Raw genomic sequence first — 26,047 nt, 5'->3', positions numbered from 1 at the left:
TGGTGGGGAGTACAGAATTTATTTTATTATTCTGAGTCTGGGTTTTGTTCCTTAGACATCGTGATTCCTAGATGGAGGTGACTGTGTCCCACCTCCCTGAGTCAGAGTCCCATGGGCCTGTTTCAATTGCTTTCCAGGTTCAAAGTGCACTGAGAAGGCTTCACAGTCTTAATACTTCCTAGATGCTCAACTGAGGCAAAGTGACAAAATGGCCCCCCCACCCCCGCCCGCCAAAAAAATAAAACCCCAAGCCCCCAGCAGCTGCTGCTGCTGCAGCCGTATGAAAAAATAATACAAACTCTTCTTAAAAAATAGATTACACAGAAAGAACCCAGAGGACAGAGGGGCACGGGGAGGGGCAGGGGCTGCTCTGGCCACTGGCAGGGAGCCTCGGGGAGAGGCCCGGGATGGTGCTGAGATGAACTTCAGGGGGCTGGGATGCTGGTGGACACTGCCTTGTCCACTCTGCCCAGCCTCCCTCTGCTGCTCCTCCCAGCAGCTCTGGCCCTGGGACCACGGCTCCCCTCTCCCTCCAGGGACCCACCCTTCACCCTGAGGCCTGGTACCTGCTTCTCACTAAAGTGGCTTCAATAAAGAAACAAAAAGACCCAAAGCGAGGGAGGGCTGTTGCCCAGCCACGGGGATTTCCACTCCACAGGAGACGACCTCTCTCTGCTTTGGGGGTTTGGATAATTATCAATACCTGACGCTACCTAGACACCCCCTGGGGGGGTGATGGGCCCCAGACTCCCTGTTTGGCTCCTGGGAATAGTGATGAGCCACGGTCTGAGGCTGTCTGTCCTCTGGCCCGGCCTCGGAGGAGCTGCAGACGGGTAGAGTGTGCATAGGACAGCCGGGGCAGCGGGTGTGGGGTAGGGTACCGGGTATAGGATGGGGTACAGCTCACACGGGTCCTCCAGCTCATGCAAGGAGAAGCGTGAGGGGGTGGTCCCACCAAGACAGAGGTAAGGCAGGGCGAGGTGATGGTGTCTGTGCAGCCAGGCCAGCTCTGGGGCCGGGGGCAGAGGAAAGGCAGGGGCCACGGCCCACAGGGTAGAAGGCAAGTTAGGGCCTGGCGCTGAGGAGGGGTCTGGGTGTCCGCTGCCCCGCTGAGGGTGCCACACCTGGCCACCGCACACAGAGGAATCTGGTGCAGGGTGGATTCTCCCGAGTCGGGGACAGGGGCAGCTGGGCGGGCCGGTCTCAGTCGGGGACCTCGGGGTGGGCGGGCAGTCCACTCTCGCCGCGCCGGTAGGTCTCCCAGAAGCCCCTGTCTAGCTGCTCCAGCTGTGGGCCCAGTGGCAGGTGGCCAGCCAAGTGCATGCGGAGCGTCTCCAGCCACTGCTCCAGCTTCACGAAAGAGGGCCTGGGGAGACAGGCAGGGGGATGGTGGGTTCGGGCTCTGCTGGGGACCACCCCACCCTAAGCCCCCAACCCACTCACCTCTTCTCAGGGTCCAGATCACAGCAGCACACAGTAATGGGGAAGAAGCTTGGGGGGCAGTTTGGGGGGCAGTAGCGGTCCAGGAAGCCTCGCACATTGAGGCCAAAATCCATGGTGCGCGGCAGGTAGTCTGGGTCAGCGTTCACCCGCCCGATGATCTGTCCAGCACGAAGCCCAGCAGTTACCCAGGGCCCCTGGGACTGGGCACCACCCAGGTGGGTTCGAGGGCAGGTCACACCCGGGCCTGGCGCCCCCTGGACCACCACCCCCCTGGGAATGCAGGTGGCTGTGGGCAGCCCCGTTCCCAGAGCCTCCCCGGCCTGGGCCCCTGCAGACTTCAGCCTGCAGCCTGGGAGTGTGAGCCCACCCTGGACCTACCTCGCACAGGACGATTCCAAAGGAAAACACATCCACCTTCTCATCGTAGCTGCGGCCTGGATGAAGAGACCACTGTCAGCAAGTGCACGGGGCCAGGCATGTCAGCTGGTGAGGGTGCCGGGCCAGGGACCCGCCCACTGGGGGGATGCCCTGGCCAGCAGGTCAGGACAGGAGGCAGATGCTGGAAACCTCTGTAGCATCAGGCCTTAGGCTCTGACACTACCCGAGCCCACCCAGTCTGAGCCAACCTGTTGGCGGGGGTAGGCAGTGGGTAAAGGTGAAAGCCCTGGGCAAGGGGTTCCAGGCCCAGCTCGGTCACTAACCAGCGATGTGACTCTGGGCAGGTCATGGACCTAGTGGTGACCCCGAAAGAGAACTGTGTCAGACCCCTGGAACCTGTGAATGTTATTGGAAAAAGGGTCTTTGAAGTTACGATTAAGTTAAAGATCCTGAGATGAGACAGTCCTGGATTATCCGGGCGGGCCCTAAATGCCATCACAGTTGTCCTTAAAAAAGAGACTGAAAAGGAAAAGACACAGAGGAGGAGGCAGTCACATGAAGACAGAGGCAGAGATTGGACCGATGTGGCCACAAGTCCGGACACGCCAGGATCAGAACCTATAAGCAGCAAGGAATGGATTCTCCCTTAAAATCCCCGGAGGGAGCATGGATCTACTGGATTTCAGACTTCTGGCTTCCAGAACTATAAGAGAATAAGTTTCTGTTGTTAAGCCACCTGGTTTGTGGTAATTTGTTGCAGCAGCCTCAGGGACTGATACAGACTCTCTGAGCCTCAGTTGCCTCAGCTGTAAAATGGAAACAATACCCGCTCTCTGACGACGTTAAAAATAATCAGGACAGCCACTCTCTATTGAATTCTGACTAGCTTACAAACCTTATCTAATTCTCACATTACTCCTTAGAGATAGGGACTATTAACCCCAATTTACAGGTTAAGCTACTGGGGGGGGTTAACTTTGGTCAGAGCTGGCGTTGAGGTGACCCTGGCTCTGCGGCCCTGACCCTGTGTCTGCGTGTCCCCTGCCTGTGCAGAGGCTTTATAAAGCCCCAGTCTGGGCACACATGGGACCGCTGTGTAACAGGCCTGAAAAAAAAAAGAAATGGAGTGGGAGAAAGGGGATCAGTGGGAGGCTGAAGAACGGTTCTGGAGGTGTCCCCATCCTAACTCCTGGACCCTGTGAACACGCTGCCTTATACAAGACTTTGCAGGTGTGACTCAGTTAGGGATCTCGAGATGAGATTATCTTGGATCATTCAGCCGAGCCCTATGGGATCACAAAGGTCTTTATGAAGGAGGGTGGAGGGTCAGGGTCAGGGAAGGAGACGTGACAATGGACACAGATGTCAGAGAGAAGAGGCTACGTTGCTGGCCTTGCTGTTGGAGGGACCAGGAGCCAGGGAATGAGGCAGCCTCTAGAAACTGGAAAAGGAAAGGAAACAGATCCTCTCCCCTTGAGCCTCCGGAAGGAATGCAGCCCTGCTGACACCAGACTTCAGACTTCAGTGAGCCTGATACTGGACTCCTGACCTCCAGAACTACGGGATAATTTGTGGGGTTTTTTAAATAAATTTATTTACTTATTTATTTTGTTTTTGGCTGCACTGGGTCTTCGTTGCTGCGCGCAGGCTTTCTCTAGTTGCGGTGAGCGGAGGCTACTCTTCGTTGCGGTGCACGGGCTTCTCATTTGCGGTGGCTTCTCTTGCTGCGGCGCACGGGCTCTAGGCGCGTGGGGTTCAGTAGCTGTGGCTTGCGGGCTACAGAGCGCAGCCTCAGTAGTTGTGGCGCACGGACTTGGTTGCTGCGCGCGGCATGTGGGATCTTCCCGGACCAGGGCTCGAACCCGTGTCCCCTGCATTGGCAGGCGGATTCCCAACCACTGCATCACAGGGAAGCCCTAATTTGTGTTTTTTAAGCCAAGTGTGTGATGACTGGTTGCAGCAGCACAAGGAAACCAACGACAGGACTCAAAGAGGGGCAGGGCAGGACCTCCGCCTCCTGCAGCTCCGCCTGGGACTGCGGGGCCCTGGGGGATGTGCCAGGCGGGGCTGCCGACTCACCATGGATCATCTCGGGCGCCATCCAGTAGGGGTTGCCCACCACCGTGTAACGCTTTTTCCGGTCTGGCTTCTTGAGGCTCCGCAGGTCCTCGGGCTGCGTCTTCTCGTCCACCATAAGCCGCGCCAGCCCGAAGTCGGCCACCACCACGTTCTTGTTCTGGGTGACCCGGAAGTAGAGCCACACTGAGACACGCCCCTGGCACCATCTGCCCACTCCCTCCTCGACCACAGCCTGTGGTCCCTCAGTCACTGCCCCTTAGAGCCGGGTTCCCTGGGCCCACTTGTCCCCCATTGAAATACATCCCCCCGCAAAGCTTCTTTCAGGAAGCCTGCCCTGACCACCCCAGTCCACACACCCGGGCCCTCCTCCGGGCCCGCAGCCCCTGGTGCAGCCTCGTGTGGGCGGCTCTCCGTCAAGGCCACGCTGACAGCAGAGCCCCGCCCTCGCACGTCTAGCAGCGTGGTGGGCGGGGCCCCCGCTGTCCCCTCCCGGCCCAGCCGCTCACCTCACGAACCAGGCAGTTGTGGGAGTTCAGGTCCCGGTGGATGATGTTCATGGAGTGGAGGTAGGCCTGAGGGTGGGGGGCACGGGGATCAGGGGGCAGCCGTGCTGAGGGCCCCCAGCCCCGCCCTGGTCACCCCAAGGCTCCCACCTTCCCCCTTCCACTGGATCCCCTCTGTCCTCTCTCAAAGCTTCCTGTGCCTTCCATTTCTAAACTTGTGAAGTTTAGGTGAGCGCTGGAGAACGTGTATTGGTTTTCGTTTTTTGCCGCACCGCGTGGCCTGCGGGATCTTACTTCCCCGACCGGGGATGGAACCCGCGCCCCCTGCAGTGGAAGCGCGGAGTCTTAGCCACTGGACCACCAGGGAAGCCCCGAGATGCTTTTATAAGTGGGGCCTGATCACCCAGCCCACACGCCCCGCGGCAATCGGAGCCTACTCACCATCCCCGAAGCGATGTCCTTGGCAAAGCTCACCCTCTGACTCCACGGGTACTGGCTGTCCTGGAGGTGGGGAGAATGACCAGGATGAGCCAACGGGGCCACAGTTGCAGGACATTGGGTGAGAGAGAGACAGGAAGGGGCGACTGTCCTGTAGGGTCTGATGACACACCCCCAACTCTCTTCTACACCCACAACTGTCCCTTCTTTTTTTTTTTTTTTTGCCATGTGGCTTCTGGGATCTTAGCTCCCCAACCAGTGATTGAACCTGCGGCCCCGGCAGTGAGAGTGCTGAGTCCTAACCACTGGACTGCCAAGGAAGCCCCTCACAACTATCCCCTCTAAGGGCTGTGGGTGAATAATTCAAAACAATTTTCTAACAGAACTGGTTCCAAACAGTGACGGGGTGGGAGATACTCTTCTATAGTTCCTGACCCACCTCCTCTGAGAACAAAAACTCTCTTCTACAAAATCCCATTTTTTCAAGTTTTTAAAAAACCTGAACCTGCTTTCATGGCCCAGCAGAGACGGGCCTGGCAAGGTCGCCTGCAGAGAGCTGCGGTGAGTCACTCTGGAGAACAGGGCTCTGGGCTCAAATCATTTGGGGAAACACCCCATTCTCTCCCCCCATCTCCTTGGAGACCTCAAATGGGAGAGCAAGGACATCAGAACGTATTAAAGATTCAGGTGCAGCCAGGAAGCCTGCGCTGGTGCAGCCCACCATTTCTAAGTTGCACTGGACCATAGAATCCCTCTGAGAAGTTACACCTGTCTGGAGCCTGCAGGGACCATACTCTGGTGACAGCAGGTAATCCAACCTAAGGGACTGAGGAGGACTCAGCGGCGACGGAAGGGAACAGGGTCTCTGGGTCTGAGGGTGATGCTGGGGTGGTGATGCTGAGTGTCGGATCCCGGGGCACCGTCAGCATCCCAGGAGAGCTGGAAGCTCCCCTCCAAACGCTTCTTTTTCAGAGGAGGATCGGTAATTTCATCCAAGCTGTCACAGCAGGTTCTGAATTTTATATGTCATGGCAAACAGTAAGTGACTTGGTTTTGCTTAGAAGCAAAACAAAGACCCTCTGGGAGAGGTAACCTATGGCAGGTGCACGGGGTTAACCTGACAGCCTGTGCATCCCCTCAGCAAAGCTGCCACCCTTCTCTGGGCCCCAGCTTCCCCCCTCACCTTAGATGGAGTCAGTTGCTCCCTTATTTGATTCAGAATCAGGGTCTGGAGGGCCTCTGACACCAGAGGTCGATCCCCAGTGAAGAGCCTGGGAGGAAACTGGGACCGACAGAGGAGCCGCTGGGCCCAGGGTCCTAGGGCAGGAGCGGCTGGGACGGGTCTCAGGCAGGGGCTCTGCCCGGCACTCACCATGCCCTTGATGAGGGCCCGGAGCGTGCCACCCTTGATGTACTCGGTGATGAAGTTGAGCCTCTTGTCCTTGTAGAGCACCCCAATGAACTTGAGCACGTTGGGGTGCTCCAGGCATCGCATGACCTTCACCTGGTGGGGTGCAAACAGGCTGGGCCCACATCTCCTTCTCCCCGTATCCCACCAGAGGCCAACACGGACAGTTCCAAAGATGGAGGAGCCTTCAAGCCCCCGGGGTCACATCTGCCGGCTGCCGTGCTCTTTGCTTGGGCTGCTCCCACCCCCAGCGACGTCCTTGCCCCTCTCGCCCTCCTGGCAGATAGTTTCTCTTCTTCCAGCGTGGGCTTGAGCGACACATCCTCCTGGAGCCCTCTGCCACCCCACCCCCTCTCAATGGCGAAGGGTGGGGCAGGTCCTAGGAGTCTGGTGCAGAGGGTGCAGCAGGCCCCTCACCCACCTCCTTGAGGAACGTCCGCTGGGTCTCCTCATCGAAGCGGATCAGCTCCTTCATCACCATCACCTCGCCTGTCTCCCGGTGTGTCACCTGTGTGGGGACGCCCAGGGGTTGAGACTCAGCACAGGCACGTGCTCTGCTCTAGGCCCGCCCTGCAGGAGGCCCATCCCCACCCCAGGCAGATGGACAGACGGCTTCAAGCCCTTCGCAGACTTTTCATGGGATGCTCGCAGCCCCCGAGGGGGTGGGGCTTAAGTCCTTTACAGGTGAGGAAACTGAGACTCAAGAAGGTTTCCCACCACGGTCCACGGTCACCCAGGTGGCAGGAAGGGGGGTGGCCAGGGCTTGGGTCCAGGACTACCTGACCCAGAGGCCAGTTCTCTTTCCTCTGCTCTGCTGGGCTGTCTCCTGGAAGTCAAATGGTAGCTCTACCAGAGATTCTGACCAGGGACAGGGGCTGGGGCCTGTCTGCACATGTGGGCAACCTGGCTGGTGCCCTTTGTGTAACTCTGAACCTTCCAGTCTGGTCATAGCCAGGTGACATCAGAGCCAGGGAAGGGCTTGTGTCTTGCTGTGGGAGAGTGTGAAGGGGATGAGCAGCCCAGAGGCCAGGAGGGGGCTGGTATTGGGCTCAGTAAGGGGGCCTGGGGGAGGGAGACTTCAGGGTCAGTCCGGGCTGCCCTCCCATCCCCCACCCTGAGGAGCCACTTTTCGTGGTCTATGTATAGTAAGTCCCCTCCCCCTAACTAGCTCAGGGAGGCCCAGGTGGAGGAGAGCTCTGGCCAGCGAGTCTGGAAGCCAGATACCCGTCCACTGGGGCTTCCTGGGGACACTGGTGGGAGGAGGGTGGAGGACCAACGGGTCACACACAGACTGCCCCCCTGCTCCCACCCACGGCCCCATCCCTGCCTGGCGTGCCCTGTACCTTGATGGCCTGGCCGAAGCAGCCCTTGCCCAACACCTCCCCGTGGATGAGGTCCGAAGGCCGGAAGATGCGGTGCGGCCGGCAGACCACACGGAGGGACTCGGAGCGACCCAGGTCCTTGCGCTGGGAGGCCGGGGAGCCCAGCGAGCCGGCGCCCGGGGACCTGTCGATGCTGCAGCTCCTCCTGGGGGGACACACCCAGTGCCCGCTGCCACCAGGTGGGCACCCGGACGAGGCCCCCTTGGGGGGAGGCCAGGTCTTGGCCCTGCCCCCTTCCCCCTACCCGCCATGCCCCATCGATGCCAGTCTATGTACAGTCACCCGTACAGCCAGAAAGGGCAGCAGAGGACAGCTCTTCTGGGGCAGTCATAAGGCTCTTGCCCCATCCTGATGCCAGCACCCAGTGCCCTGTCTGGCTTGGACTTCCTGTTAAGGTAGGAATGTTTGCCCTAGGCCTTCTCTGCCTGGTGACCCTGGATCAGACGCTTTGTCTCCCAGCATTTGAGTCCCAGGCCTTGGAGTGCAGAGGCAGACTACCTGCCCAGAATGCCCACAGGTGGCCTTGCAGGGTAGCCTGAGCTCCAGACAAATGCAAGGGAGGAGGAAACACATGCCTTCAGTACCACTGTTTCTTAGCGTAAAGGCTGTCATCCCAGGTGTCCCCCTCAAAGCCTTGACCAGGAGTCCTGAGCAGACCCCTGCAGTGAGTGGCACGAGGACCAGCCTGCTTCTAGGCTTCTTCCTGGTGCCTCCCCACCTCTCTTTAAGAGGGTACAGAGCACTTGGCCCCTCTGGCCTGGACCACCACAACAGTCCCCCAGCTGTCTCTGGTCCTGGGCACCTCCCTGCAAAGGGGACCAGAGTGGTCTCTGTGAAACACATCACTGTGCTGCAACACCCTTCGGTGGCGCCCCGGGATGGGCAAAGCCCGAAGACCCCGCCACGAGTTTCTGCCTCAGGGCCCATCACTCCCCAACACATCCGATGCCCCAGCATCCTGAGCTGCTGGCCAGCTGCTCCTCGAAGCCAGGGCGCTGGTCCACCCTGGAAGCGCTGTCATCCCCAGCTGGGGGTGCTGCTTTCCCCGTCTGCTCCTCATTCTCCTTCCTCTTTCTAGCCCCCTTCACCCCTTGCCGGCCTCCTTCTTTTTGCAGGGCTGACTCCCCCATCAGACTGTGAGCTACCGGAGGGTAGGGACCAGGTCCCATGCCCCCTGCGGCCCAGCGTCAGTGAAAGTACCAAGATACAGTACATCAAGGTGCAGGGCTGACTTACAGGACAGGCTTCTGCCGGCCGGAGCTGCCCGCCTCCCCGCTGGGAGTGTGAACCGGGGAGACCAGGGGGCTGGACTCAGGCCCGAGCCCGTGGCCCAGTGCGTCATGGGGGTCATGCTCAAGAGTCAGCTGGAGCAGGCGGCTGGTTTCCTGGATCAGCAGATCAATCTGGGGAGAGCAGGAGTGTGGACAGGTGAGTCTCAGGGGTGGTGCTCTCAGGGGAGCACCACATCCAACCAGACTCAGGACCCATACCTCGTCCAAGGGCACATTCCGGATGGGTGTGCCATTGATTTCCAGGATCCGGTCTCCAACGTGGATGGAATTCTTCACATCCGGGCTCATGCAGCCTGGGTCCACTCTGTGGGCATAGAGCGGTGGTCAGACCCCTGCTCACCCCACTAGGAAACCAAGGCCAAGGGGATCAGATCAGGAGCGTGGGGCAAACCATTCTATCTTGTGTGATCGGCAGGTGGCAACTGGCGGGAACACCGAATTCTGGTTTGGTGGGAAGAGTTCTATAGTAATTACAATGCTTGCCCCCTATGGGTGTGGAACTGGAGAAAAGTGGCATGCCCTCCAGGTGTTTGCCCCCCTATACTAGATGCTCGGGGGCTCCTGTTCAACAGACCGTTGTCTCTGCCATGGAGGACAGACCTCTCCTTCTACCTGGCTGGTACGTGTGGGGCAGACAAGCGTCAAAGAGTCCTAAGAGGGTTTGGACCCACTGCTTCCTACCTGACCCCCAAACTTGCCCTGCAAGATGAAGCTAAGGCTCCCACTCCTCTGGGATCGGCGGGAAGGAGCCAGTAGCCTGGGCTGGGCCACAGCTGCAGGGTGGAGATGGGGCTGGTGCCCTGGATTACTTGGCCATAAACTAACTCACGGAATGGCCAACTTGCCAAATTTACTTGCTTCTTTTAACTCCTTGGTGTTAACTGTCTGATTGTCATTTTGTCTTTGTAAAAGCTTTTCAAAGAATGGTCACTTTGTCTCTGACTTGAGATGGGGAAGGGCTGGGGGAGGGTAGGCAGGACAGAAAGGAGACTGAGAGCTTTAAGAAAAACAGATTGCTAGCAATTTTTCAATTATCGAGAGTATATTCTCACATGGGGGAGAAGTGCTTCCTTACACAGGAAAGTCAGGTAATAAATACAGCAGGAAGAACACAGAAAATCACCACTTTGTAGCCATCACAGAATTATCTGTGGATGCTAGAGTCAGTGAAAGGCTGCTGGAAACAGGATATTTACAGACTCATATCTCACAGATGACTCAAACTGGTTACACTGCAAAGGGGAAAAAAAATCCTTTACAGCAGAGAGAGTGGACTGCACTTTAACCAAATAATCGAAGTTGACATCCCCAATAAAGGGAGCACTTCACTGACATCCTGTGTCTACCAGTAAGATGCACAGAGAAGGACACAGCATCAGTTATCTGGTTAAAATGCATGACTTCAACCTAAGGAAGAGGAACCCTCTGTAGAACCCCAACGGAGGGGCATGCTTCCTTAACTGACTTGCACTCTTCACACATGTCAAGGTCATAAAGGACAATGAAAAGCTGAGGAACTGGCACAGATTAAAAGAGACCGAAGAGATGTGAGGATTCAATGCAATGTGTGATCCTGGACTGGATCTTGGATCAAGGGGGAAACTGCCATAAAGGACAGTGTTGAGACAACTGGCAAAATTCGAATGTGGACTGTATACTGAATACAAGTGTCAATGTTAAACTTCCTAAATATCATCATTACACTGTAAGATACAATGGATAATTATGTAAGGGAATGCCCTTGTTCTTAGGAGAAGGTCTGAAGTATGTGGGGGGAGGATGGGTCAATGGTGCCTACAACCTCCACTCAAATGATTTAGTAAAAAAATAGCAATATGTACATGTGTGTATATACAAATAAGTATATATATGTACATACACACAAATACATAGACAGAGGGAGAGACACACATGCCTCAAGTGTGGCAGAAAGTTAAAATTGGTGAACTTAGGTAAAAGGTGTACAGGTATTCAATATACTTATTATTTTAGTAATTTTTCTGTAAATTTGAAATTTTCAGGATTAAAAAAGTTAAAAAATAGTGAATATATTTTCATGGATAAAGACTTCTTATGGATATAGCCTTAAAAATATATTCCTGGGCTTCCCTGGTGGCGCAGTGGTTGGGAGTCCGCCTGCCAATGCAGGGGACACGGGTTCGTGCCCCGGTCCGGGAAGATCTCACATGCCGTGGAGCGGCTGGGCCCGTGAGCCATGGCCACTGAGCCTGCACGTCCGGAGCCTGTGCTCTGCAACGGGAGAGGCCACAACAGTGAGAGGCCCGCGTACCGAGGAAAAAATAAATAAATAAATAAATAATATATATATATTCCTTAGGGAACTGCCTGGTGGTCCAGTGGTTAGGACTCGGTGCTTTCACTGCTGTGGCCCGGGTTCGATCCCTGGTGGGGGAACTAAGATCCCACAAGCTGCACAGTGTGGCCAAAGGGGGGGAGAGAAGCAGAAAAGAATGCTCACCCAGTGAGGGAGGCAGGGAGGAGGTGCCGTGGACCCTCTACTCCTAAAATTCTGCCCAGTTGTCAGGGACCAGCTGGTCTGGGAGTTTCCCCATCTCTCTCACCAATCTGTCTGTTCACTTGTGTATGGAAGGCAGCAGCTGGCCTGGCTGATGCTCAAGATGGGGGTGGAGATGCAGAGTCAAGCCCAACTTCCTCCCCCCCCCCCAAGTACCATCTTCACTTCTCACCAGTGCTTAGGCATGGGGCCTGGTACCTGGCAGGTATGTGAGAAACGTTGACTGAATCCAAAGAAAGCTGGCACATGGCTCCCACACCCAGACACGGGGAACGTTTAAAACTATTTCTCAAGGGTCCATGAAGGCCCAGGAGAAATCTCAGAAGGCCCCAAGGTATCTGACTTCCTCATTGTTCAGAAGAGACCCCAAAGGCCCGAGAGGACAAGGGAACTGCTCAACGTCTCATAGCATGTTATCAACTGCGTCAGCCCCTTAACCTTCATTTCTTCTTACATCTCGGACCTTTTCTACAACCTTTAGAATTTTCTTTAGGGATGATCTGCTAGTATCAAATCTCATTTTGTCTGCCTTAACATGTCTTTATTTCACCTTCATGCTTGAAGGATATTCTCATCAAGTATAGAATTCTAGGTTGATGGTTCTTTTTTGCTGAGTGCATTGAATATATCATTTCACTATTTCTGGCTTTCATTGTTTCTGTTGAGAAATCAGGTGTCAGCCTGTTCTGTTTTTGAAGGAAATTTTTTTTAAAATAAATTTATTTATTTTTGGCTGCGTTGGGTCTTTGTTGCTGCTGCACGCAGGCTTTCTCTCTATTGTGGCGAGTCGGGGCTACTCTTCATTGCAGTGTGCAGGCTTCTCATTGCAGTGGCTTCTCTTGTTGTGGAGCATGGGCTCTAGACGCAAGGGCTTCAGTAGCTCTGGCACAGGGGCTCAGTAGTTGTGGCTCGCGGGCTCTAGAGCACAGGCTCAGTAGTTGTGGCACACAGGCTTAGTTGCTCCTCGGCATGTGGGATCTTCCCAGACCAGGGCTCAAATCCGTGTCCCCTACCTTGGCAGGCGGATTCTTAACCACTGAGCCACCAGGGAAGTCCTCCCTATGGGTACTTTTAAAGTCTTTTCTTTTGCCTTTGGTGTCGTAGTTTCACCAGGTGGGGGAATCTATGGGTGAATTTTTTTTTACTTTTCCTGTTTGGGATTCACTGGGTTTCAGTCTGTGGATTGGTATCTTTTAATCAGCTCTGGGAAGTTCTCAGCCATCATATCTTCAAATACTGCCTCTCTCCCATTCTCTCCGCCTGTGATTCTAGATGGATGATTAGAGCTGCTCACTCTGTCCTCCGTACGTCTTAACCTCTCTTTCCCTATTTTCACCTTGCTGTGTTTTTGCTTCTCCCTTCAGCTGTTTAAAACCCTCCTCTACTGCTAAACCCATCTTTCACTTCTAGGGGTTCTATGTGGTTATTTTCCAAATTCATTTGCTCTTTACTCACTTTTTCCAAGGATCTCTTATTTATTAAAACATATGGAGCATAATTATTTTGTACTGTTTCTGATAATCCTACTATCTGCAGGTTTTGCAGGTCTGCTTCTGCCACCTGTTGTTTCCGCTGGTTCCTGCTCACAGTGCCTTGTTCTCTGTGATTTTTGACCAAATGGCTCACCTTCCTTGGGACGCTTATCTCAAGAGAAATTCTGTGAAGCCTGGAGGTGGGTTCCTCCAGAAAGGATCTGCGTCTGATTCTGTCGCGGCCTGAGGACATTACCCCTAGCGGAGAAGTACTTTAAACTTTTACAATTTTGCCTGGAGGTTTTCTGAACCACCCAGGCATGTGAACTTGGTTGGCAAACCCAAGTGTATGAATTCTCAGGGGAGATTCCCTCTCCCCTTCCATTTAGGTTCAAATCAGTTTATTTTCTAGTTCTGGGAGTTGGTTGCCAGGGGCGGCGGGGTGGGCGGCTGGTGGAAGGTGTGGTTTATTTCTTGCTCTTCCTCACCCTGAGAGCCCTTTGGGGGTTGCAGCTTTATGGGGTGGGGAGGCGTTCTCTTATTAGTCTCACTTTCCTTGAGCAAGGCAGGGCTTTGAGAGACTCAGCCATGAGAAGACTCGAAAACTGAAGCCTAATTCACCCAATTCAGATTTGCCCTTAAGTCATGGCTGCCTTCCGTGCTCTGCTGACACCCCTGGGCTCCTTCCTTCACTTATTCCTGACCTGGTTACTTCTCTTTCTTGTTGGGTCATGCAGGGATTAAAGAAAACATTTAAAATATTTTATCTAACATTTGTTATTTTTTTTGGAGGAATGATTGGACCAGGCATCTGGTATACCAGTTGTCAGAGCTGGGTTCCATCTGGGCCCATGTGCTCACTCATTCTCATGGCCCCCCTGCCCCAGGGTCAGCCACCCACCTAGAGCATCCGCGCCCACAGCTGCACCAGCTGCAGCCTCAGCAGGCCAGCCACTCACCCCTGGACGCGGACGGTGTGGGAGTGCTCTGTGCTGCAGCCTGGCGGGCCGTGAGGGGGGTCGATGGAGACCGAGAGACCACGTTTGCCATGAGCCGAGGCTGGGATGGATACGAGGGTGACTGTGTGGGGCAGGTGGGAGCTGGGGGAATCAGGCAGGATCTGCTCAATGACGGGGGTCACCACAGTCTGGTAGTAGCAGTGTCCGCTGCAAGAGCCACAGGCGGTGGGGACCCAAAGAGCGGGAAGAAAAGTGTGTCAGGACAGTCACCAGCATCACCCCCACCCTGATCCCTCAGCCCCAGGCTCTCTTCTCCTCCCACCCTCCCCTCACTGCTCCCCAAGGGAAGAGGAGGAGCTTGGCTGCCTGATGGGCTGGGAGCAGGAACTGGGCATGCTCAGCCCAGCCTTGCCCCTCTCCGGGGCTCACTCTAGGTTGTCTATGCTCTGTCAGCTGGCCAAGATGAGGCCTGGGGATAAGTCCAGTTCAGCAGGAAGTCATTAAGAGTCCATTCGGGATCCTCAAAAGTCATGCTGCCCTCAAATCCAGCTTTATCAGTGTTGCCATAATAAAGAATTTGTCTGGTCTTTGTCCCTGGCTCCTGGGAAAGAGGCTCTAAATCCTTGGAACAGGAGTATCTTCCTTTTTCTTGAGCCCTTCACACACTTGAGCTAATGTTAATGAGATGACTCAGGCAGCAGGGAGGTGGGTGCCGGTCACCAGAAAGACTGACCACGTGATGAGAGGGCTATGGCTCTGACCCAGCCTGACCTCGAGGAAACTGAGTTCAATCCATGCCCAGTGATTCAATCAATTATGCTACATAATGAAACCCCAATAAAAACTCTGGTGATGCCAGGGAGGACGGGTCACACGTCTTGATTCCATGGGTGGAATGCTCAGAAGCTGTGCATTCGAGACCCTCCCGGACCTCGCCCTTTGCGTCTCTTCATCTGGCTGGTCCTGATGTGTAGCCTTTAGTAAAAAACTACAATTGTGAGTATAGCGCTCTCTTGAGCTCTGAGTCACTGAGCGAAGTAGCAAAGCTGAGAGAGCTGTGGGAATCCCTGACTTTGCAGCCAATCGGTCAGAAATGCGAGCAGCCTGGGGACTCCCAAACTTGTGGCCGGTGACTGAAGTCAGGGTGAACTTGCTGGGGACAGGTCCTGAGCTCACAGGGTTGGTGGTAACTCTGAGGGTTGGTGCCAGAACTGCACAGCAGTGATGTCAGTAAGAAAGCTGATGTCTGTGGGACTTCCCTGGTGGTCCAGTGGTTGAGAATAAGCCTTCCAAGGCAGGGGATGTGGGTTTGATCCCTGGTCGGGGAACTAAGATCCCACATACCGCAGGGCAACTAAGCCCGTGCACTGCAACTACTGAGCCCACGCGCCGCAACTAGAGAGCCCGTGCGCCACAACTAGAGAGAAGCCCGCGCGCCACAACAAAAGATCCCGCGTGTCGCAACTAAGACCGGACGCAGCCAAAATATTAGATAAATATTAAAAAAAAAAAAAACGAAGAGAAAAGAAAGCTGATGTCTGAGGCTTTCTCCACCTGATTGCTGTGTCTTATATTTCCCAGTGGTTTCTACACTGTCACTATGACTGCCCCCCACATGGAAAGGGGAAGGGCCCTGGCGTGGGAGACGTGTGACACCGGGGGGGAGGGGTGCACGCCAGGCGCAGGGAGGGGCGGGGCACTCACCAGTAGAGCTTGGAGTGCTCCACCAGAGTGTAGGTGTCTCCATCACCAATGAAGGTCCCACATGTGAGGCAGATGAAGCATTCGGGGTGGTACTTCAGCTCCCCGGCCACCTGGAAGGGGAGTTGGGGGGATGGGGACAAGCCACCTCAGCAGCCCCTTCAGCCCCCATAGCTCCTCCCCTCGGCCTCCTCTCAGAAGGGCAGCCCCAAACCAACTTCGGGGCAGACAGAGTTGCCTCCATAATAGCGGGCTGAGGGATACAGACAGAGAAACAGGCTCAGGAGGCACAGAGAATCAGAAAACTAGTGAAAAGAACAAGAGAGATGATGGGAGAGAGATCTGGAGCAGGGAAACCTGTGAAAACACATACACATGCACGCACGCGCGTGCGTGCACGCACGCGCACACACACACACACACACGTGAGGTGTGTGAGTGGGGGAGGGGTGCTTACCATGACCAGCCCCTTGGTGATGTGCTCTGAGCACCCGTGGCAAGACTCGCCATAGCGGGCCCAGTAGTCCTTCTTGCAGAAGAGCTGCCCATCCTTCTCATAGTACTGGTGTGAAAGGGAGGCACTGCATTCGCAACACCTGGGTGGAAGGGGAGCTGGGGCTCAGAGGGGCCCACCCCTCCCACACACCTGGGCCCTTCCAGTCTACAGGCAGCACTAGAGAAAGGTGTACCCTCTGGACGGGAGCAGCCTGTGCCGGGGCACAGGGCTTGGCAAGTGGAGCCGGGGATGGATTCAGCGCCCACCCCCACCCCCTCTGCCGTGGTCCCTCAGCCCGAAGCCTTGGTACTATGTGCAGCCTGAACAACCACTCTCAGCAGTTCTGCACCCAGGGTGTCTGGCCCACTTGCTAGACCTGGACTGAGAGGTGCTACTCATCTGAGTCCCCTGTCCCTTGTCGTGAAGGAAGATGGCCAGCGAGGGCAGGCAAGTTACTCTCAGTCACCCACCAGTCAGGCCCAGGGAGGGCTGGAACCTGGGAGCCCAGGATTCAGGTTGGGGGGAGCGGGGCTGGAACACACTGTGAGCCCCACTCTTCCAGTCTAGTCCGCTTCCTCTCCCTCCCCCTCCCCCCACTCCCAGCAAAGTGGAGGCAGCTCTGGCAGCTGATGTAGATGGTGGTAACCTTTCGGCGCTGTGAAGACCTACTAAGTGCTGGCACCTTCCCATTTTCTTGCTTAATAAATTTACTAATTCTCACAGGCCACCATGAGGCAGGCATGGCTACCCTCGTTTTAGAGATGAGGCAGATGAACTTAGGAGGGTCTACCCTGCCCAAGGTCACAGAGATGGGCACCATAGGCCCCATGAAGATACTCCCAGTTCCACCAAGATACAAGGCAGGAGTTCAGCTCAGTATAGACCAGTCAGTCAGTTATGAGAGGGGATCTCCAGGCTCCCTAGGCTTCAGCCAGCCCCACGAGTGCTGCCAGGCACAAGAACGGGGTTCAGCATAGGCAGCGGGAAGGCCTGGCTGGTGGGGCCCCTGAAGGGCAGATGGGGAGAAATGATGTACAGGCTTCTTTCTATGTGCCACCCCCCAGGCCAGGAGCTAGACCTACATGCCTGACGTCTTTCCCATCAAGTGTCCTGGTCGGGTGGGGACCAGCAGCTCAGCTAAGCCAGGGTAATAAGCAAATGCTATAATGTGGGACCCCCAGTGACTGACACCCTCCTCAACCCCGGGCACAAGCCCCACTGGGTTCTGCAAAGCCTGACCCAGGGTCCTGGCATGCACAGGTACGCTTGGGCCGGAGTACACACTGCGCAGAGAACGGCTAGGGGACCCGTCCAGCTCTGTTGCTGTCTGGGTGCTCTGGGTGAGGTACCAAGGTCGCATAGGGATAGGAGGGCCCAGGCTCAGAGCGCATGGTTCAGTGGGGGAACAAACCAGGAGACAGGAGGGCAGGAAAGACTGGGGCTGGGTCAGAGAGCACTGTGCACCAGGCAGCCAGGAAAGCCTCCGCTCTACCGTAGCCTGCACAGGGCAGCACTCATTGACTGCACTCAATGACTGCTCCTGAACTAGGGAACTGGGGAGGGGAGGGGGGAGGAGGAGGGGGAGGAGGGAGGAGAAGGAGGGAGCGCAGAGCAGCAAGAGTGCTGCTGGGACACTGTCCCTTTAAGAGGATCCAGCCAGTTCCCCATTGTCTGGTAGCCTGAGGGGAGGGGCTGGGGACCACAGCTTGGGGCTTTGGGCAGGGGAACACAAAATGCCCGGGTTTTGGAAGCCAGGAAGGCGGGGTCTGATGAGCTCTCTCAAAGGGATCCGAGTGGGGAGGGAAAGCCTCTGGAGGCAGCGCTGGGATGCGGGAGGCTGCAGCGGAAGCAGCGGCTGGACGGGAGCCATGACGTCATCTGTTGCCCCTGCAGCCCTTCCTGCCCCCACAATCGCTGCCGACTGCAGTGGGTGGGCATCTTACCACGGGGCGGGCGACAAGGCAAGGAAGGCACCGAGCCAGGAGGGAGGACACCCGGGGACGGGGAGGTCCCCGGCGCAGCCCCCAGGGGGCTCTAACCTAGCAGGAAGGTGCGCAGCAGGAGAGCAGGCTCCGCAAAGAGGCGGGGCGCAGGCAGCGCACGGTGACCTTGGGGAGATACCCCACTCCCTGTGCGGATCGGTGATTCACTTCGCCCTTGCACTGACCAGACCCACCAGCCACGAAGCGCGTCACAGGAGTGTCACCGCGGGAGTCTCCCCCACAGCCCCAGGCTGCAGGAAGCAGCCCCCCTCCCCCACCTCGGTGGGCGGGTCAGTCGGGGCTCTGGAGCAGCCGCCTTCCCCCCGGGGAGAGAAAGCTCTTCTGCCTGCAAACTCCTAGTCCTTCTCACGCACAAACATTCGTCACTGTAGCAGCCCTGGAAGACCCCACGTTGCTTCACTCAGGCTCTGTGAGTGCAGTCAGCTCCCTGATAACCACTTCCCTGAAGCCTGATCAGATGCGTCCATGGCCCCCCACGCAGCCTGCACCGCCGCCCTCTGCCATTAACCTGCCGGCTGCCCGAGGTCCCAGACCAGGCACCTACAAACGCTGGTGCCCGAAGAGAACAGAAGTGCTTTCTGCCAGACTGGCTCACTCTGTGCACTCAACCAGGAGCAGTTCCCACCCCCAGCGTCCTCAGAACTGCTCCAGGGTACCCTGGCTCAGCCTCCATCTCAGATAGGGGATCTAGCCCAGGCTCACATAGTAGTTTGGTGGCTGGCGCCTGGGGCCTCAGTGGGCCTTTGCCGATGGAAGGCACACAGGAGCCCCTGACTCTGTGCATCCCCTCACCCCTCAGGCCCACATCCGGCCAGGAGCCAGAGGAGGCAGGTGGGGCAGGACATGCCTGGCTCTTGGGGTGCCCCCCAATGCCCCTGCCCCTACAAAGGGTGTCAAGAGAGTAATACCAGGTACAGTGTAGCCCTCTCCCAGAGCAGCAAAGGCAGAGCCAGGCTTGAGCAGGAGAGGAGGGCACTGTGGGGCTGGAGGGGGGATGAACAGGCCAGGCTGGGAAGCAGTGGAAACCCCTACAGCGACAGGTCCTTCCCTCCCAGGGGTGCCCTCTACCCAGAGCCACATCCCTGGACACCAAGGGTGAAAAAGAGCAGCTGGGGGACCAGCCTCAAGGGAGACCTGTACCAGAAGGGCTAGGAGCCTCAGCGGTGGCCTGCTTCCCCTCGACAGGCGGCCAACAGTGACCAAGGAGTTTCAGTTCTCCTGCCCCATTGCCCGGCCTCAGGTGGGTCTGTCCCACCATGGCCTCCAGCCCCAGCCCTCACACCAGGGGCCCTGCCCGAGGCCTGGGACAGGTGGGGAGGGGGCTTTCCACTTACTTAGCCCCTCGGAGGAAGCAGCATCTTCTCAGGTTCGAGGCCAGCATCCTTTCCTGCTACCTATCGCAGGGGAGCCCCAGAGGCCTACGGGGAGTGCAGGCGTGGGCCGGACAGGCTGTTTCCCTATCCTACTCCAGGCACTCAGGATTGGAGGCTGCAGAGGGAGGGGCCAGCGTGGCCACACAGCAGGGGAGGAGGATGCAGTGATGTGGGTGCAAGAGGACTTGGTCTTAGCTCACAACAGGAAGCAGCTGAAGGGCCTACTGCCTGGGCTCTGGTGCAGGCGGGGAAGCTTGGCCGGCACTGTGTCCTCAGCCCTGCACACCCGAGAAAGGCACCCTCCGTGCCCCCCGGCCTCTGCTGTAACAAAGGCACTGGAGCCTCTCTGGGGACAGGGAGCAGCTGCTTCTTCTGGTGCTGCCCCCGAGGGAACAGAGCTTGACTTCCATGGACAGTCCATCCTCTTTGCCTGCAAGTCCCCCAAAGAGGGGGGCATCCCAGCCCAGGCTCCGGCCCCCAGTGCCAGCTGTGCACTCAGCCCTCCTCATCCAGGGTCAGCCCAACCAGCCTCCGGGGAGATGTTACCCGAGTTACGGCAGCCCCAGGGCTCCTGAGCTGCAGGCTTCTGGGAAGGGACCTCCCAGAGGCAGCAGCTGGGCAAAGGGAAGCCTGGACCCCCCTGGGCCTGGCCACGACCTCCCAGGAGGCTGGAACAGAGAAAGGGGCTGGCTCTGCGGTGACAATGGGCCCACAGCAACTCTGTCGCTGCAAGGCTCTCGGAGCCCAGGGGCTGGTGGCAGCCCCGCTTCATGGCACTGAGATGCTTCCAGGGGCCCAGCAAGCAGCGACTCCTCTCTGAGCTGCTTTCCTGACTGTCAGGGGAGTGAGGACACCGTTGGCCTCAACCAGGTTTGGGGGCTGTTGGGACCACACGCCGCGGGGCCAGAAACACTGTGTAAGTCGTGGAACCATGTGGAAGCCATGGCTCTTACTGCCTGTGGGCCCTCCCTCACTGTGGGAGCCTTCCCTGTGTCCCCACCGCACCGGGGCCTAACCCAACGTGCCCCCTCCCTACCGCCCCCTCCCGGGGCCTTAGCCCTCTGCTGGTTAACAGGGCAGGGACCCCTCCAAAGCTAGGTTCCACGCATCCTGCCCCAGTGCTGCCCTTCTGTGGCTTCTGTGGCTGCACGCCTGGCCCTCCCCCATGTCTCCCAAGGCTCTACCTCCCTCCCCACCCCATGCACCGGGGCCCCCAAAGTTCTTCCCTGGATTTCTCTTGGCCTCTTCTCAAATCCCATCCCCCAGCACTGAGTAGGCTGTTGTCTCTGCCCTTCCCACCTCTGACCGGTCTCAGATCACCTCGGCCAGCTTTCGGGAGGGCACTGCCTCCCTGGCTAGCCTACTGCACCTCCACCTCAACAAGGACAGGGCACAACTCACCAACACGGCCCCCAGCTCCACCAGAGCCAACAGACCACTGGCCTCCTCTGCACCCGGGGTGAAAAACCAGACTCTGCTGTAGATTCTGCCCCTGCCACTCACCAGCCCCCAGCTCCACCCCACAGCCCCTGACTTCTTCAGCTCTGCAGTGACTTGGAGTGAGACAGACATAGGTTCAAGTCCCAGCTCTGGCTGTTGCAACTTTCAGCAAGTTACTTGATTTCTCCGAGCCTCCATTTCTTACGTGGAAATCGAGCGAATAATGGCCCCTCCTACGGTTATGGTGAAGGTTTAATGAAATGACATTACAAGAGTCACCAATGAATAGTGGCTAATGTGACTAATCCTTGCCAAATATCGTCCCTTCTAGATCTGAAACTCTCTCCACTCTTAGTCACTGTCCTATGTCAGGTCTTATGGGCACAGAGCCCCGAACTATTGACAGTCCCTTCCCTGCCATGTTACCACCATCTGCCCACTGGGATGGCATTTTTCAATAGCACTTCTGCCCACATCCCTCCCCTGCTTTCTGACCCTCTCTGCTGGCTCCCTACTGCCCTCAGAAGCTACTGATCTTGGCATTCAGGGCTCTTCACTGAATCGATTCTAACTTTGCCTCATCATCATGTCTCTCGACTCACTCTGTTCCAACCAGATGAGCTGATCCCGGGCCTTCAACGGTTTGCACGGTCCCACCTCCCTGTCTCTGCCTGTTCAGAGGCCCTTTCCTCCCCGAAGGCCTCCTTCTGAACACCTGATTGGGAACCCCAGGACACGGAGCCCGCCTCTCCTCTGGGCTCCCCAGCCAGTGCGCGTACTGTGTGTTCATTTCGCTCACTGGCTGTGTATCTTCGGTCAAGAGAATTAACCTCTCCGTGTTCCGATTCACGGAGACAACACGTATCCAACTATAAAAAGTCCTTAAAACAGTGCCTGGCCCTTCCTAAATTGTAGAAAATGTTAAGACATTTTTATAAAAGAAAAATAAAATCCTTGTCAGAGCCTCCCACTGCCTAAATTAAACTCCTTCGGCCGGTGGTTGATGCCCTGACCCCAGCTGGGCCTCGCCACTTTACCTTCCCTCCTTTTGGGTGCTTTCCTGCCTGAACTCTGCCGTTTACTGACTGGGCCAGGCCCCGTCACCATTCTACCCTTTGCACCTGCTGGGCCCTCTGTCTGGAGCTGCTTCCTACCACACTTCTCCATGTGGGAAATCTCACATCCCCAGCTCTGGCCCTACAGAGCTATCTAAGGCTACCCCCTGCCCCTGCTTCTCAGGACGGTGCTCCTGGATTGCTGGGCCACCTCTGGGTCCCCATGTGCTCCACCACAGCTCTGGTCCTACTCTCCTACACTTGGGAGTTGGTGTCCGGAGGGAAGGGACTGGTCTTACTGGATATGCATCTTCCAAACTAGCCTGGGGCCCATGAAGGAGGCCCAGCTCCTCCCAAGGCCTCTCTCTGGAGCACCAGCACCCGGAAGGCAGGGGCACACGACCCTCCACTCCTCCCCCACCAAGGAGCCAACAGGCCTTGGTATTACGAGCATAAACGCAAGTCTCGCCTTTTCTCTCCTTTTCTGTCTAGAATGACAAAAAAGAAAGGCCTCCAGGGATCTTCTAGTCCAAATGCTTCATTTCACAGATGGGGAAAACTGAAGCCAAGGACTTGCTGGAAGTCACAACCAGAGATGGCACCAGGAGGGATGGCCACGTCTCTGGCAGGCCTTGCTTAGGGCACCCGAGCTCAGGTCAGCCTGCCCTACCTGAAGCAGTCTGCGTGCCAGTCAGCATTCAGGGCCTGGAGGTACTGGCCATCGTAGATCCTCTGGCCGCAGCTTGCACACACGGGCAACTCGCTTCCTGCAGGGGTGGAAAGGGCATTAGGAACCATTCTCAGGAGGCGCAGTTTGCTGCAGGCCTGCCCTGGCCTGCGCCAGCTCCACATGCACCTCCACGAATCCTCCTGTACACACGCAGCGCCCAGGCTGAGCAGTCGCTGTACAGAGCAGGAGAGAGAATGCAGGTCTGAGCGTCTTGCTGAGACCACAGCTGAACTACCAAGCTCCTCTGGGCCTCAGTTTCTCTCTCTGTAAACTGAAGAGGAGGAGCAGGTGTCCGCCAACCCCCAGCAATGGCATCCTTCAACTCAGGGTCTGGCACGGTAAATGCGGAGAAAGAAAGCAGCACGATTTGGAAATAAGGCAGTGGGTGACACTCTTGTCACAGCCCCCCTTCCTCTCCTGCCTGCCCAGTCCCTTCAAAGGGCAGGGACTGGACAGGGCTAGGTTGGTGCGTCCTGTACTGAAGCCCCCTGGAAGGCTTGGCTATGCCGTGGCCTAACATGGGGCCAGGGCCGTAGGACTGGGCTCCCAGACACCTGCTCCAGGGAGGCCCGACACCTCTTCAAGACGGCCACTAGGCATGCTTAGTCATCCCTGGGGCCTGACACCCTTGGAGCTGGGTGGGCCCTGGAAGATCTCCCAGCCTGCCCCTTCCCATTGTACAGTTGGGGAGACTGAGCCCTGGAGAAGGTAAGGCTTGCGGGGTCACCAGCCAAGCTCCAAGGCCACAGTCTGCCCCTCCATGAGGACCCAGGGACCTAGGAGCTACCATAAGGTGGGCCCCTGCTCCAAGTGGGCCTTCAGGGACCTGGGGGAGGGTTGGCAGTAGCCCCAGGGGAGGGCAGGGCTGGAGGAGCTGGCATAATAGGACTTTTGTTGAACCTGGTGGACCTATGAGATTGCTTGGATGAGGAAACCCAGGAAAGGAGACCCCAGGGAGAGAATCTGGGGGTCTTCATAACCCTAACTGTCCTGCAAACCCAAGCCTTGGGCCCCAGTAGGGGGAAGGGGCAGAAGAGGCGGCTAGGATGAGAGTCATCTTCCCAGCCAAGACTGATGGCAGGCACTGGGTTTGGTGCAGGGAGAGGGGGTGGGGGCCCCAGCATACATCCAAAAGTTCCCCAGAGGCGCATCTCTGCTCTGTCCATTCTGCCCCCAGGCTCCCAACACCAGCACCACGGGCCAACTATGTGGCCCTCAACTGTACAAACGAGGAAACTGAGGCCCAGCAGGCAGCACCTGGCTCAAGGTCACGGAGCCGGCCAAACGCTGGGCTGCGAGTCAGGGCTGAGGCTTTCCCAGCGACTCTTTCTTCCAAGGCCTGTTCCAAGGGATAAGGGCGAGCCCCGGGTGGACACAGCTCGCGGATGGAGGCCAAGACTGGGCAAGCTGTGCCTGGGATTCCTCCCGGGTGGTCGTCGGTCGGGGGATGGGAGAAGGCGGGGATGAAAGGGAGGAGGGGCCCTCCGACTGCGGGAGGGCAGCCCACCGGGGCCGAGGAGGGGGAAACAGGGTGGGAGCTTTTCAGGGAGGGGCCTGCGGGCTTCGGAAGGACGAGCTCATCCCGGAGGACACAGGGGCGCGGCCTCGCGGCAGACCCAGCCTCCGCGGCGGCCAGGCCCGGCCCCCACCCGTGCTCCCCGCTTCCCCTTCTCCCCCAGCGCGGTGCGCCCGCCCGCCCGGCCCCTTGGTCGGCGCCCCGCCGGCCCGCACCCCGCGCACCTTCCTCTCCCATACGTTCTTCCCTCCAGGTGCAACAAAGTAGCGTCAACCTCATGCACTCGGCGGGGGGCGGGGCCCGGCGGGGCTGGGGCTGGGGGCGGCCCGGGCCCCGCAAGCTCGCCCGCAGTCGCCGCCGCCGCCGCCGGCCCGGGAGGCGGGGGCGGAGAGCGCGGGCCGCGCAGGGATGGGCTCGGGGCTCGCGGTGCCGCCGCCGCCGCCGCCGCCTCTCAGACACCGGTTCCGGCACCGGCTCCGCGCCGCGGCGGCCTGGGGAGCAAGCGGAGGGGCGGGCCGGGGCGGGGCCTCGGAGCTGCGGCACGGGGGCGGGGCGGGGCGCGGGCGAGCGGCCGAACTGCCCTGCGCGGCCCCGCCCCGCGCGCTCGGCGGCGCCCCGCCCCGCTCAGCTCCTCCTTTCATTCATTCTTCCTGGAGTGACAACACTCTGCTCCGCGCCACTTGGCCAAGACGCCTAAGCCCAAAGCTGCGGCTTAGGTGGAATGCGTGCTCTGATGCGGCAACCTAGGGGGTGTAGAAGGGACAATTAGGGGCCTCGGTTTCCCTGCGGGGAGCCCCTAGACCCAAGCCTGCTGGATGGGGGCCAAGAACCGAGACCCGACCCGGAGGAGACTTTGTGGATGGACCCTGAGGACAATAGTGGTTGCCTTGGGCAGGGGCGCCGGCCAGGTCCTCTCCTTCTCTGAGGCCTGCAGAGAGGGCAGGCCTCAGCAGGGTTTGCGGGGGAAGGCGATGGCCCACGTCTCAGGCTCTCACCAGCTAGGCAGGGCGCTAAAGGAGCAGCCTCTGGGGGAGACTGTAGCAACCTTGCTCAGGGATTTGCTCCTCCCAGTGCTGGAGACCTGGAGCTGGCGCCGCCCTGCCCGGCGTTCCGGAGGAGGCAAGGCTGAATGGGGTTTTGGCTGAGGGAAGTGGCCAAAGGAATTGGGTGGTCCCCAACGCACAGGTGCTCAGTCCAGCACTGGAAGCGTGGAGCACCCTGCCAACAAGTGGAGAATCCTATCTCCGCGAGGCCCACCGCCCACTTCGTCGTCCTACTGCCTGGGAGCCTATTCGGGGAGAGGTTGAGCCACATGCTTAAGTTCACCCAGTGAACAAGGGACAGAACTGCCCACACTCCAGCTCCAGCCATCAAGTTTGTATAGATTTTTCTCTAGTCAGGGCTTGGGTCCAGTGGCCTACAAGGTGGGCATTCATCCCTGGGTGCAAAACAATTACCTGGGGGAGGGAACAAAATATAATTTTTCTTCCTCCCTCCCTCCCTCCCTCCCTCCCTCCTTCTTTCTTCCCTCCCTCCCTCCCTCCTTCTTTCTTCCCTCCCTCCCTCCCTCCCTCCCTCCCTCCTTCTTTCTTCCCTCCCTCCCTCCCTCCCTCCCTCCCTCCCTCCTTCTTTCTTCCCTCCCTCCCTCCCTCCCTCCCTCCTTCCCTCCCTCCCTCCCTCCCTCCTTCTTTCTTCCCTCCCTCCCTCCCTTCCTTTTTTTTTTTTTTTTTTTGCGATATGCGGGCCTCTCACTGTTGTGGCCTCTCCCGTTGCGGAGCACAGGCTCCGGATGCGCAGGCTCAGCGGCCATGGCTCACGGGCCCAGCCGCTCCGTGGCATGTGG

General features: G+C 57.7%; 1 protein-coding gene across 1 annotated transcript; it reads right to left on the bottom strand.

The window, feature by feature from the left end:
* LIMK1 (LIM domain kinase 1) lies at window positions 1–24,551 on the bottom strand. The gene is made up of 16 exons (XM_030871984.3): window positions 24,429–24,551; window positions 22,629–22,725; window positions 16,049–16,187; window positions 15,595–15,704; window positions 13,891–14,097; window positions 9,122–9,227; window positions 8,868–9,034; window positions 7,593–7,776; window positions 6,671–6,757; window positions 6,214–6,345; window positions 4,845–4,904; window positions 4,407–4,472; window positions 3,901–4,057; window positions 1,822–1,877; window positions 1,444–1,601; window positions 1–1,366 (listed from the first exon to the last, which is right to left on the bottom strand). Exons 1-16 carry the CDS (start codon window positions 24,481–24,483, stop codon window positions 1,204–1,206), a joined length of 1,944 nt encoding a protein of 647 aa, XP_030727844.1. The 5' UTR covers window positions 24,484–24,551; the 3' UTR covers window positions 1–1,203.
* Between the last annotated feature and the right edge of the window lie 1,496 nt (window positions 24,552–26,047).

The sequence above is a fragment of the Globicephala melas genome, chromosome 15 (assembly GCF_963455315.2).
Source record: "Globicephala melas chromosome 15, mGloMel1.2, whole genome shotgun sequence".
Classification (NCBI taxonomy): domain Eukaryota; kingdom Metazoa; phylum Chordata; class Mammalia; order Artiodactyla; family Delphinidae; genus Globicephala; species Globicephala melas.
This window is presented reverse-complemented; position numbering and strand designations above follow the sequence as displayed.

Excerpts from the sequence above, each read along its gene's own strand:
- LIMK1 (XM_030871984.3), bottom strand. The coding sequence starts at position 24,483 with ATGAGGTTGACGCTACTTTGTTGCACCTGGAGGGAAGAACGTATGGGA. Across the intron at positions 9,035-9,121 it reads GGAATGTGCCCTTGGACGAG|ATTGATCTGCTGATCCAGGA; the intron begins GTATGGGTCCTG and ends TGCTCTCCCCAG. Across the intron at positions 7,777-8,867 it reads GGCCGGCAGAAGCCTGTCCT|GAGGAGCTGCAGCATCGACA; the intron begins GTAAGTCAGCCC and ends GTGTCCCCCCAG.